This window comes from Delphinapterus leucas, chromosome 6 (genome assembly GCF_059928025.1).
Source record: "Delphinapterus leucas isolate spDelLeu-1000000601 "Yukka" chromosome 6, BTC_Dleu_Yukka2, whole genome shotgun sequence".
NCBI lineage: Eukaryota > Metazoa > Chordata > Mammalia > Artiodactyla > Monodontidae > Delphinapterus > Delphinapterus leucas.
This window is the reverse complement of record NC_143134.1, coordinates 111,331,979-111,344,270: the sequence shown is the minus strand read 5'-3', so window position 1 is coordinate 111,344,270 and position 12,292 is coordinate 111,331,979. Positions and strand designations below refer to the sequence as shown.

At 39.3% G+C, this 12,292-nt stretch overlaps 1 protein-coding gene across 2 annotated transcripts in view; it reads left to right on the top strand.

Annotated features, from left to right (window-relative positions):
* Positions 1–1,128: 1,128 nt before the first annotated feature.
* The window catches only part of FBXW2 (F-box and WD repeat domain containing 2), a 32,015-nt gene continuing 20,851 nt past the window's right edge, over positions 1,129–12,292 (top strand). Inside the window, exons 1-3 of one of the 2 annotated variants that reach the window (XM_022578891.2) lie at positions 1,129–1,231; positions 1,334–1,442; positions 6,368–6,877. In XM_022578891.2, coding sequence (XP_022434599.1) covers positions 6,388–6,877 — 490 coding nt within the window. In that variant the 5' untranslated portion in view covers positions 1,129–1,231; positions 1,334–1,442; positions 6,368–6,387. The other variant, XM_022578890.2, reaches the window with a different exon arrangement.

Sequence of the window (12,292 nt, the reverse complement as noted above, 5' to 3'; positions counted from 1 at the left end):
CTATTGCGTGAATGTGTAGGAATTACTCCAAATACCATTTGAGCAGCAAGTTTATGAAAGAAAGAAAGCAGGAAGGAAGGAAGGAAGGAAAGAAAAAACATCCAGCATATTTATATGTTCCTGTCACATAAGCAGTTGTAATGAACATTCGGTTCCTACACCAGGCCATATTTCATGTTTTTCTTTTTGCGTGTTGATCTTCCTACCTGCCATTCATAGCAGTTTTTGTAGTTATTTGGCTAGGAATAATTCATTACATTTTAAAGTTGGCTATGTTTTCTCAACAATCATTGTGCAATCTTGGAGGTTTTTACAAAGTGGGAATATATATCCTAAAAAAAATTCAAATGAAAGGGAATTTTTACATATACTAAATTGAATGGTTACACAGGTGTTGGATTTAATTAAATACAAATTCAATTTTGCAATTTTCTTTTCATTTTTTAATGAGCCATAAATTTTGCTCCTGGATAGCCTCTGGGCTTAAACTTAGACAATTAGGTTTCTTTGTCCATAAGAGGTTGAAACAATGTTGTCTCTGGGGCAGCTCCATCTGGAATTTTCAGTTTCATTCATCAAACTCCTACCATCCTGGGGTTGAGACCATTTGCTGCAAATAGATAGGGGTGCCTGGTTTTCTTGATTACCTTAGCACTGCCTTTTCTTTCATAAAGGTTATCCAATCTGTGTACCCATGTCTTCCTAAATTTTCAAATCTGCTCTCTTGAGACCTTTCTGGACGCCATACTTAGTTTCCACCACACAGAATCAACTTTTTATTTCCCATGTTTCAAGTACCCTAGATGTGCTCTACCACTAACTGGACGTACGGGTGCCTTATTGTCTATATAAATGTTATGTCTATACGTTGTTTGACTTTGGACACCTCTCTTAAATTCTCCCTCTCTCCTCCGTAAAGTAAGCATAATAAAAAGTGCCGCACAGTCGGTGCAAGATCAGATTGGATGACGGACATAAACCTGCGGGACAAATCCGTGTGTGCAGCCTGGAAGTAAACTTTCGTGCATGTGCCACAGGTCTAAGCGGACCTACGCATGCTCCGCCTCCCTCTACGCTCCTCAGCTCTCCCACTTCCCCTTTAAGGCGGGGCCGGAAGTGCAGCCGCGTCCGCCGGGCGCCGCGGGTGGAGGGACGCGCGGAGATGACGTAGGCAGCACCGGAAGCCGCTCCCCTGTGAGGCTGCGGACCCGAGCGGCGGCCGCAGGTCCAGGTCTGTATATGAGGCGGGCCCGGGTCGGGGAGGGGGTTGCCTGGCGCCCGCGCCTCTGCTGACCCGCCGCGCCTCGGGCTGTTTGTCTTTCTCTTCCTGCAGGCGCCATGGCTGCGGAGCGGACCCGGCCGCTGCGAGGCTCTGGCGGCCCGAGCGCGCCTAGTCGGTGTGAGCCCGGCGCGAGGTCCCGGGCCCCGGGGCGCTCGCTCAGGTCAGTGCCGCGCGGAACACGGCTCCGGGAGCAGGGGACCCGGGAGCGACGAACGGGTTGAAGGGATCTGGAGTTGATTTTAGAGATGGGAGAATTGAGTCTCGCAGTGACTGCCTCCTAGTGCCTCAGTTTCCTTAGCTGCGAAATGAGTTAACAGTCATGTCCCAGGGCTGCCATGAGTTTGAAAGATGATGAAGTGTGGAGAGGTGGTTTATGAAGTATAAAGCGCTGTACTAATGTGAGGGACTGCGCCATAATTGTGGGTATGCCATGGAAACAGGTGTGTATGTGTAGTGCTGTTTGCAATAAAGATAACAAGGTTAATGCTGAATAATGATGGTAATCGGCATTTCTTGTAGGCTTACAGTGTGCGGGTACTGTGCTAAACGTTTTAAGTGCATTATCTTGTTTATTCCTCTTAAAAACCCTTGTAGGGTTACCTGTTCGTGGTTACCTTTTATAAGTGAGGAAACTGGGCTTGAGATCGGTGAAGCGATTTGCCCAGGGTCACCCAGCAACAAGTGGTGTTGCAGAGCCCTTATTTTAGAAACACTATTTGTATTCTTTCAAAGCTTTTAAAAATTCATCTTAAAACTGAAGGCGGATTTACATAGAACGGATATTCACACGGTTTTAAATTCATAAAGGGACCCTCATCCCTATTCCTCAGCCCTCCAGCATTCTCTGGAAGCAACCAGTGTTACTAGCTTCTTGAATATTCAGAATATAAGTATGTAAGTTCATTTAGATAAGTTCAGAGCCTCTGTACTCTTAAACTGCTGGCTATACTTAATAAGAAAAGAGAGGGAAGATGAAGCCAAGGGCAACAAGTGTCTTGCTTTCTCTCTTGATTAGGCCAGGTCCTGAGGGAGGAGAGGAAAATGCATTCATCATGTTTAATCGAGAATGTTGTATCTTTAGTAAGACCTGGGAGTATAGGTTTGGTTTGGTTTTGGTTTTGGAGGGTGGGGGCTGGGAAAGATGTTGCACCTGCTCCTTCCTGTGGGACCCTGGGACAGTCACTCCACCTTTGGGGCCATAAATTTCTTCATTTATTAGTTAAGGGCAATTCTGATACCTTCCATGAGGTTGTGAAAATCAAGTGAGGTAATATCTATGAGTAGTACTTTAGTCTGTCAAACCAGTACAAAGATGAGAGTTGCCTAAGGGAACATAGGGAGTTAATGGCAGAACCAGAGACCAAACCCAGGTCTCCCATCTCCCAGTTTAGGAATCTTTTCATCATCCACCTCTTTCAGAGGTTTGTGCTTGTTACTATTGAGGGCAGAAGGGCAAGTTTAATGTTTAGTCTTAAGTGAGGGGAAAAAAAGGATGAGACACCATGGAGTGTGGAGAGGGTGGAGAGAAAATGCACCTGGTGGGAAATCATAGCCTCAAGTCAGTAACTGCCCTTAATTATAAAATTAAATTCCCAGTAAGTTTGAGCACTTGAGTTTTTTGGTCTGTATATTTTAAGCCATCTTAAGATAAACTGTGGTAATGTCATAGGGTTGAAAGGGATGTTAGTGGAGCTTTCCTGCCAGGTATTCATAGTAATAAAACTTACAAGGGCTCTGTGCTAGGCATGTCCCTACTCTGGTCCTGATTCTCACAGCCCTCAAGGTGAGCTAGCTTCCATTTTACAGATGACAAAACGGAAGCTTAGAAGTTAGTTGAACATGTCCATGATCACAGAGGAAGTGGCTGAATCAGTAAAAGGTTTGACTGCTCCAAAGCATTTTCATTTACCTCATTCTGCCTCTGTATCCAGCTGTCCTTGACCATTCCCAGTAATGGGAAGCTCACCACTCCGGAGGCAGCTGTTCCATTATTGGAAAGCTCTGGTGTTTTAAAAGCTCCTCCTTCAGTTGAATTGAAATCCCACTTCCTGAAGTTTTCCCCGTGGGACCTTTGCTGCCAGTACATGATATTCCTAGAGGCTCTCTAAGAGTTCAGTTTAGACCTGTGACCTTAAGAAAGTTCTCTCCAGAGTCAGTTCAATTTTTTAGAGAAATAAAAGCTGATTTTTTTTTAATAGTGCATTCTGCAAAGTTAATGGGGCCTGCTTTATTTTAAAAAGATGCCTTTTTCATGACAGTGAAAGATGAAGAACTGGAAAAGAGTGTCCCGTAAAGGGTTCAGTAGCTTAAAGGGCAATTTCTAATGTAAGAGTGGGAAGAAAAATTCTTATTAGGAGTTAGGAGAGTGTTTAAATATCAGAAATGGCTGGGTTTTTAAAGGTGCTCGTTGGAAAACTTGTCCCATAATCTCTGTAGTGTCACGGGTACATTGATTTGGCATGCTGTATGATGTCTCTTAGTTATTTGGTAATGATATTGTTTTCACGGGTATTATAAATTTGCGTTGTGTCCATTTAAATGACAGTTCGTCTTACATAAATGTCAGCGTTTCTGTGATGGACCTGTGGCATACTGTGTGTGTGTGGCGGTGCAGGTGAGATAGAGGAAGCCCCCCTGCTTCTTCACTGTAAAAAATGATGCCTGGGCAGATGTTTTGGTGGTTTTTAATTGGCCAGTATTAACTAATTAGCTGTTGTGACATTTTGTGAATGTCCACAGAAACTTTTTTTTTTTGGTCTTGCTGTGAATGATTTTTTTAAAGTAAAACTTTTCCAGAAATTTTATAGATAAAAGGTTGTTAGGATACAGAAAAAGGAGGAGGCTTGTTATTTTGTTTTTTTTGTTTGTTTGTTTTGTTTTGTTTTTTGGCTGCGCCGAGTGGCTCGTGGGATCTTAGTTCCCTGACCAGGGATCGAACCCAGGCCTTAGGCAGTGAAAGCTCAGAGTCCTAACCACTGGACCGCCAGGGAAGTCCCAGGAGGCTTGTTATCTTGTGTTAAGTTGATAAAACTTTTGGTGAAATCATCGTTTTTTGGCAGCCAAGTAAATCCTTAAATTAATAAATCCTACCTAGCCCAAACCCTGAGGGTTAAAGTCCATTCACTGTTCAAAAATATTAGACAACAGATGATGTGATTGGAAGAGGTTTATTTGCTTTGACTGCTTTTTGTCTAATAACATTCCCACCAAATTTGATATTGGGAAATTAATGAAAATGATTTTTACATACCTTAACATTAACAAAGTTGGACGATAAGATCTGGATATTTGTGTAAACCTTGATCTAGGTGACATATATGGAAAGGAGTTTATTTTCCTCTTCTAACTTAATTTGGACATAAAGGTTTTTTTTTAATAAATTTATTTATTTTATTTATTTATTTTTGGCTGAATTAGGTCTTTGTTGCTTCGTGCAGGCTTTCTCTGGTTGCGGCGAGCGGGGGGCTTCTCTTCGTTGTGGTGCGAGGGCTTCTCATTGCGGTGGCTTTTCTTGTTGCAGAGCATGGGCTCTAGGCACACGGGCTTCAGTAGTTGTGGCTCACAGGCTCTGGAGCGCAGGCTCAGTAGTTGTGGCGTACAGGCTTAGTTGCTCCTGGCATGTGGGATCTTCCCGGACCAGGGCTTGAACCCTTGTCCCCTGCATTGGCAGGCGGATTCTTAACCACTGCGCCACCAGGGAAGCCCTTAATTTGGACATAAAGTTTTTAAATTAGTGTGATAATCTGATGGGAAACTGAGGGATCAGATTAGAAGGAAAGTTTTTATTCTTTTTTTTAATCATTGAAATGTTTCAACATATGAAAATAGAATAAAAAACCTCCATGTACCCATCACCCAGCACTAATATCTACCAACATGGCCTATCTTGGGAAAGATGGTTTTTACGTGATTTGCTTTATTTTTTGTTCTCTTCCTGTTAGTTTAGTCCCCGTTGTTAAGAATGTGTTGACACCTTGACATAGTATGTTTTGCTGGATACTTGTAAATTTTTTTTGTTGTATTTAGCCCTAAAGGGGAAGGTGGTATATAATCAGGCTTGGTGCTCCCAGATTCTATCACCAGGTTGCAGTTCTGGTGGTAGCTGGCTTCAGAGAGAGACACTTGGTGTGTTTAGAAGAGTACTGATCTTGAGAGCACTGGCTTTCAGTCTGCTGTGTTGGCTATAGGCAAATCACTTACCTTCTCTGACCTGCAGCTTCCTCATCGGCAAAGTGAAGATGATGGTCCCTTTCTTTGGGTGTTTTTTAAGCATCAGAGTTACTAATTTGTCTTATTTGTGCAGGCTTCCAGGACCCTCATGGCTCTCTGGGGGTACATGAGGTTAAGAGTTGTCACCAGCTCATATGAGGCTTATAAAAACAGACTATGTAAGGCCAGATAAGGCCTTTGGTAATTCACGTTATAACAGGCAGTGCCATAAAGGAAGTGGAAGAACCAGAATACATGAACCGTAAAACTTACAGCATCTGCTTATTTTTCTTCCCCAAACCTTTTTGCCTGAATATCTATTGCAAAAGCCAGTAGTCAGTTCTGTGATTCTAGTAACAGGTCACGTTGTACCTAGCATGATGGCCAATGTCTCAAATTACTGCTCCGGAGACTTGTTTTCTGGTTGTCACATCCTTGTGCTTATTTTTGTGATTTTAGTGCCCAAATGGAGTGTATTAAGGAAGTGGTATTATGATGGTTTTGATGGGGGTTCCATTGTATAGAATACACTGTTTCATAAGGAATGAATACTCTGTCAATCTTTTACTGTGGAGATGCATGTAGCATGTGCTAGACTCCAAAAGGAGCAAATCACTCACACACCAGCATAAATTTCATTGAGTTATGTTTTGAGGTCATGATTTGTTAAAGTATGATTTCACAAATGTATTTTCTTTTGTGTGCATGGAAAATTTTCAGATAAATACAGTGTATTAACTGTAAAGTTGTGATGTAACTAAGCATAATGTTGTAATGCCAAGTTTTTTACACTAATTTTTAATACTTCATTTGTTAGCAGTCTTGCTTGAACGGTCATTTTGAGCAGAACTAATACAATATTTTGATGTGCCACAGGTAAATTTTTCCATAACCTTATGGAGAGAAAGGACTTTGAGACATGGCTTGATAACATTTCTGTTACATTTCTTTCTCTGACGGACTTGCAGAAAAATGAAACTCTGGATCACCTGATTAGTCTGAGTGGGGCAGTCCAGCTCAGGCATCTCTCCAATAACCTGGAGACTCTCCTCAAGCGGGACTTCCTCAAACTCCTTCCCCTGGAGCTCAGTTTTTATTTGTTAAAATGGCTCGATCCTCAGACTTTACTCACATGCTGCCTCGTCTCTAAACAGTGGAATAAGGTGATAAGTGCCTGTACAGAGGTGTGGCAGACTGCCTGTAAAAATTTGGGCTGGCAGATAGATGATTCCGTTCAGGATGCTTTGCACTGGAAGAAGGTTTATTTGAAGGCTATTTTGAGAATGAAGCAACTGGAGGACCATGAAGCCTTTGAGACCTCATCATTAATTGGACACAGTGCCAGAGTGTATGCACTTTACTACAAAGATGGACTCCTCTGTACAGGTAAGAGAGCCTGGAACTCTTTTTTTTGCATTTCATAGAGTGTAGTCTTACAAATAGAACAAAATACTCCTCAGGCTTGAGAATGGCAATTGTTAATTATATAAGATATCTATAATGGCATTATCCCTCCATCCCTGACTGGTTTTTCTCCTCTTTATCCTTTTTCACTCTGAGAAGACAATTATTTTTATAAAATTTTATGAGAAGAAAGCTCCAGACATTTTTTTAAACGTGATGTGTGTCAGAAAGCTCTACTTGTTTCTGTGCTTTTCTTCCATGTACAGTCCTCCATGTTGGGTTTTTTTTTTTTCTATCAGCTATGATTTTAGGGGAAAAAACAGTAGAAAAGTTGCTGTCTAGTCCTAGCAAATAGGTCATTTTGGAAGAATTATGTAACCTCTCTGTGTTTGTTCCCTTGTCTGTAAAATATGGAAAAGGAGATATTTCTGTCTTGCTCTAAGATCCTGTGGTGAGAAGAATTAGAAGAGTTTGGGCATGGGAATGAAGACAGTTGGGTATTTTAAAACTAAGCAAGTAGTTAGGTAACTTTTTATAACAAATGTAATCATTAAAATTAGAATTATGTGTATCTTCCAATTATAATGTGCCCACATGTGTTTCTACATGTGATTATAATTAGTGCCTATGTTTTAGGCAATACATTTGGATAGGTGTTGTAAATAATTCTCAAGCAAAGTTTAGAATGGCTCTAGGCAGTTCTTAACCAATGATAGCAATGCCTATTCATTTCCATCATATATAATATATATAGTATAGGGATACTCCATGTTCTGGATGTTTAGAAATCATCCAGGATGATTTCTAATAAACACTTGAGTATTACCTAAATTACATAGTTGTCATTTTTAATAGTATATACTGTTCCTTTGTGTAAATATATCATAATTATTTAGCTATTTCCATATTATGCATATTCAGGTTGTTCCTATTTTTATGAATATTTTTGTTTGCATTATTTTTTCCCCTTGAATTATTTATTTGGGTCAGAAGCCTCAGAGTAGAATCACAAGATCCAGACGTATGAATAATTTTCTAGCTCCTCTTAAATGTCCTTTCCAGATATATTGGATTGATGCTATGCCCACAGCAAAGTCTAAAGTAACCTGCTTCTCCCTCAGAGTCCTACCAGACTCAGTTTTAATATTTTTAATAATTAAGAGAGGTATGATTTCTCAATATTGTTTTAAAATGGCATTTATTCATTGAGGATGTACATTTTCTCACGTGGTGACATTCTCTGAAATGCTAGACACTTTGTCAGTTTTATAAAATAAACATTAAATTTAAGGCATTTCATGGTTTTGTTTGTTTGCCATCCTGAAATTACTCCGTGCTTACATTATTTTCCCTGTCCTATAAAAAGCCAGATTACTGGAACAACATCATTTGTTCTTTTACACTTTGATGTACTTTTCCAGCTGTGGTGATGGCTTTTCAATATCCTTTTCGCGTCATGATCACCGGCAGGTAATTTTTTTTTAAAGATTAAGATGCCGTATTGCCTTTGAGCTTGGCATTTATTCACACTTGGGTCAATACTGGCAGTTGACTCATTTTCAGAACCAATTCCAGCTTTTTTTTTTTTTTTTAAATTTCTTGTTAAACTTCGCATTTAAAATGCCGTAAAACCTGTTACTTGGCACAGAAGTAAATGGAATACATTCACTGAATTCCTTAACTACCTGGACAGTTAATATCTGCAGATAACTGTGGACCCAACCCTGCATTTTAAGATTATTCTCCAGGTGGGTCTATATGCTGTGTTATTTTTAGTATGATTAAATTCACCAGGTTGGCATATGGAAAATTATGCTTTGTTTATTGAAAATGATCCAAAGCATTAGTTTAAAGCAGCATTCCTGGGACTGTTACTAGTGAGAAATATTTGTTAATAGAATTAAACATGTGTTTGTATCACTTTGTTACTTAAGAACTTGTATTTTCACTGTGGTTGAATTGGGAAATTCTGAATTTGGCAATAAATTTACAGTGACTCTCAGATTAGCCCTTAAGCAAGCAATAAAACAGTATTACCAAAAAGATCGATAATACTAAAAATTAACATGGTATGGATTGAATGAGGTGGTTATTCTGCTTATTTCTGAAATGGTAAGAAAGGAAACTATTGTGCTTTGTGCTGTTCAGTAGGTATTTATTTATAAAATGCCTACTGTGTGACAGACTGTGTGAGGGCATGCATAGCTGAATTAGAGCAGTTCTTTCTGCAGAGAACGTACACACTGAGATCAGGAAGATAACCTGATTAAGTAAAAGCCTCCGTGTGAACTGTGGCTAATAAGAAAACACTGAAGTGGATAGCTGCTGCTCCACTGTAGTAAATTATTGCCATGTGGGATTCAGGCTCAGAGTTGTCAGATCTGACTTTTCAAGAGAAGCCCCAAGTCTAAATTTTTGTGAAATACCCTTGTTTTTTAAAAAGTATTAATTTTTAAGTATTATTCAGAATTTTAAAATATTGTGGTTGGGTCATATTCAACCTATAAGTGGCTGTGTTGTAACCTCTGGCTTAACATTCGAATGGGAAAAACGAGAGCTATAAAAGAGGTATGATCAAATGATATATTTAACTAGGCTTACTGTGATGAACATTTCACAGTATATACAGATACCAAATCATTACATTACACACCTGGAATTAATGTTATATGTCAATTATATCTTAATTAAAAGAGAGACCAACCAAAAAAGTGATACTGTTGAATTATATGAGGGAATAAAATTATATAATTGTTCAGAAGAAGGAATGATTTCTTCCATTTGGGAAAGTAGAGCAGTGTTTATGTTGGGTCTTGAAGAATGTATAGATTTTTGGAGAGTTGAGATACACAGGGCTTTCCAATAGGAATTTTAGCATTCGAAAGGGCCAAGCATGAAGCATGGAGGATGAAAATAAAGAAAACCCATATTGGCTGAAATCTTAGAATATAATTAGGGAGAGACTCCTAGAGTATAATCTGAAGAAATAGGCTTGGGCTGTGTTTTCACAAGCCTGGAATGCCGGGAACATGTATTTGGACAGTTTTCTATAAACTATGAAAGATTTTTGAGCAGAAAAAGGGCCGAGTTCAGAGCTTTCCATTTCAGATAAACTATTGTTTCTTGTTTCTGTCAGACCCAGGTCCTCTTTTGATGACATATTTTACAGTATTCTCCTATCATGAAGTAAAAATCATGGAAGTAACTTATCTATAAGTACACATTTTAAAAATCAATATAATACCCAAACTTTGATCCAGAGGAGAAATAAGAGGACTGTGATTTAAAGTAATACATATTGAACACGTGCTCGAGCGTGGCTTAGAAGGTGGTAAAGTAATCAGATGTTTACACCTATGTGTACTGTTACTGTGAACATGACAGCTGTGAATGCAGAATGTTGTGTTTGTGTCACAGATATCATCTGTGACACCATCTTTTCAAATGGTGAAAGACGCTTAGCAGAGTTCCCAGGAAAGTACGTCGTTCCTCAATTTATCTGGTAGTTACACTCATAGAAAATTAGGTATACAGTTAAACTGCTAATACTCTTTGTAAAACAGATTTTAGGTTCAGTCAGATAACTAAGATTTTCACTTACAAATATCTGGCAGAACCTTACGGAATGTCATACAGAATACAGATTATTTTTGTGCTCTGCAAACATTGCAGGATGTCCAGCATTCCTGGACTCTGCCCAGTAGATGCCAGCAATGTCCTCTCATTGTGACAGTGAAGCCACCCTAGAAATTTCTGAAGTGTTCCCCCAGGAGATGATACTAATTCTGTTGATACCCTTTGACACAGACACATCTTGCGCTTGCAATTTAAATGACTAGTCTTGCAGTTTAGATGAGCTTAAATAGGTCTAGATATAGGATAGTAAGGGTAGAGATTTTTAAAAGTAGCAGTTGCAGAGAAGAGCAGCTATTGAAATAGAATTGACAGGATTTGGCAATGAATCGGGTATGTGGTAAGGAATAGGGAGATTTCAAAAATGGCTGAAGGCTTCTAGCTGCGTGTATAACTGGGAAGATAGTAGTAGTAGTAAAAGAATAGAAAATGAAGGGATAAATTCAAGAGGTTAGATGGAATTCAATTTGGGATGAACTGAATTCAGTTGGATGTCTAAGTGGAGATTCCCACAGTATCTGGAAATGCTGGGTGAGAGCTTTGGAGAGTGCTCAGGGCTAGAGAGAATGATTTAGGAGTTAGTCACATCACAGCTATGGCTGTAAGTGAAATTTTAAAAGGAGATGGAGAGAGAAGATAGAGCATAGGGGGATCCTTTGAGTGTGTACTCAGAGAAAGGGGAGAGGTAAAGAAACAAGGGTAATGAAGAGAGTTTCAAGAAGGAGAATGAAAGTTGCCTGACTTGAAGAGGCACTGGTAAATGTTTATTCAGTTGGTTAACAGAGTCAAATAACTCAGAGGGGTGGTTTGAGAGCTGAGATCTGATTCTACCAGTTAAATATTTAAACTTAACTTGATAAGATAGCTTACTCTGTTTGGGTTACGGCTCATTTTTCTGCTTACCTTTGTTACATTACCCATCTCTGTAATTTTTATATCAAAGATTGTTTTCTGAGTTGAGAGGGCTTTTTCCCCCTTTTATATAATGAAAAATAGTCTACATTTAGTCCCCTTTCACTTTCCTCTACACTGTATCATTTACAACCTCTTTACCCAACCTGATTGTTTTCTGATGTTTATTAGGGTGTAAAACTGAATGGCCTCATGTTTTCCTATATAAACTAGTTTAAATAATTAATGTAGATAACCTCCTTCCCTTTTTTTTTATCAGATTGTGGTAAAGTATATGATTTATCATTTTAACCATTTTAAGTGCATTGTTGTGCAGGCATCACCACCATCTATCTCCAGAACTTTTAGCATCTTCCCAAACTGAAACTGTACTCATTAATCAATGACACCCTATTCCCTCCTCTGCAGCCCCTGGCAACCACCATTCTACTTTCTGTCTCTGAATTTGACTACTCTAGGTACCTAGAGTACCTAGAGTAGAATCTTATAGTGTTTGTTCTTTTGTGACTGACTGAATTTCACTTAGCATAATGTCTCCATGGTTCCTCCATGTTGTCATGTATGTCAGAATTTCCTTCCTTCTTAAGGCTGAATAATAATCCTTTGTATGTATAGGCCACGTTTTCTTTATCCTCCCTCCTAGTTTATAACTGGTCTTCCTGCTTCCAGATTTGCTCCCCTTCAAACCATTTTCTTTGATGCAGCCATAGTGATCTTTCAGAAATGCAGATAAGTTCATAGTTAAACATCCTCCCGACCGAGTTCTCCAGCCTAACCTTGCCACTATTTCCCAGTCACACCGAACTGTTATCAGTGTCCATGTTTTAGCCAATACATTTTGACAAGCATTGT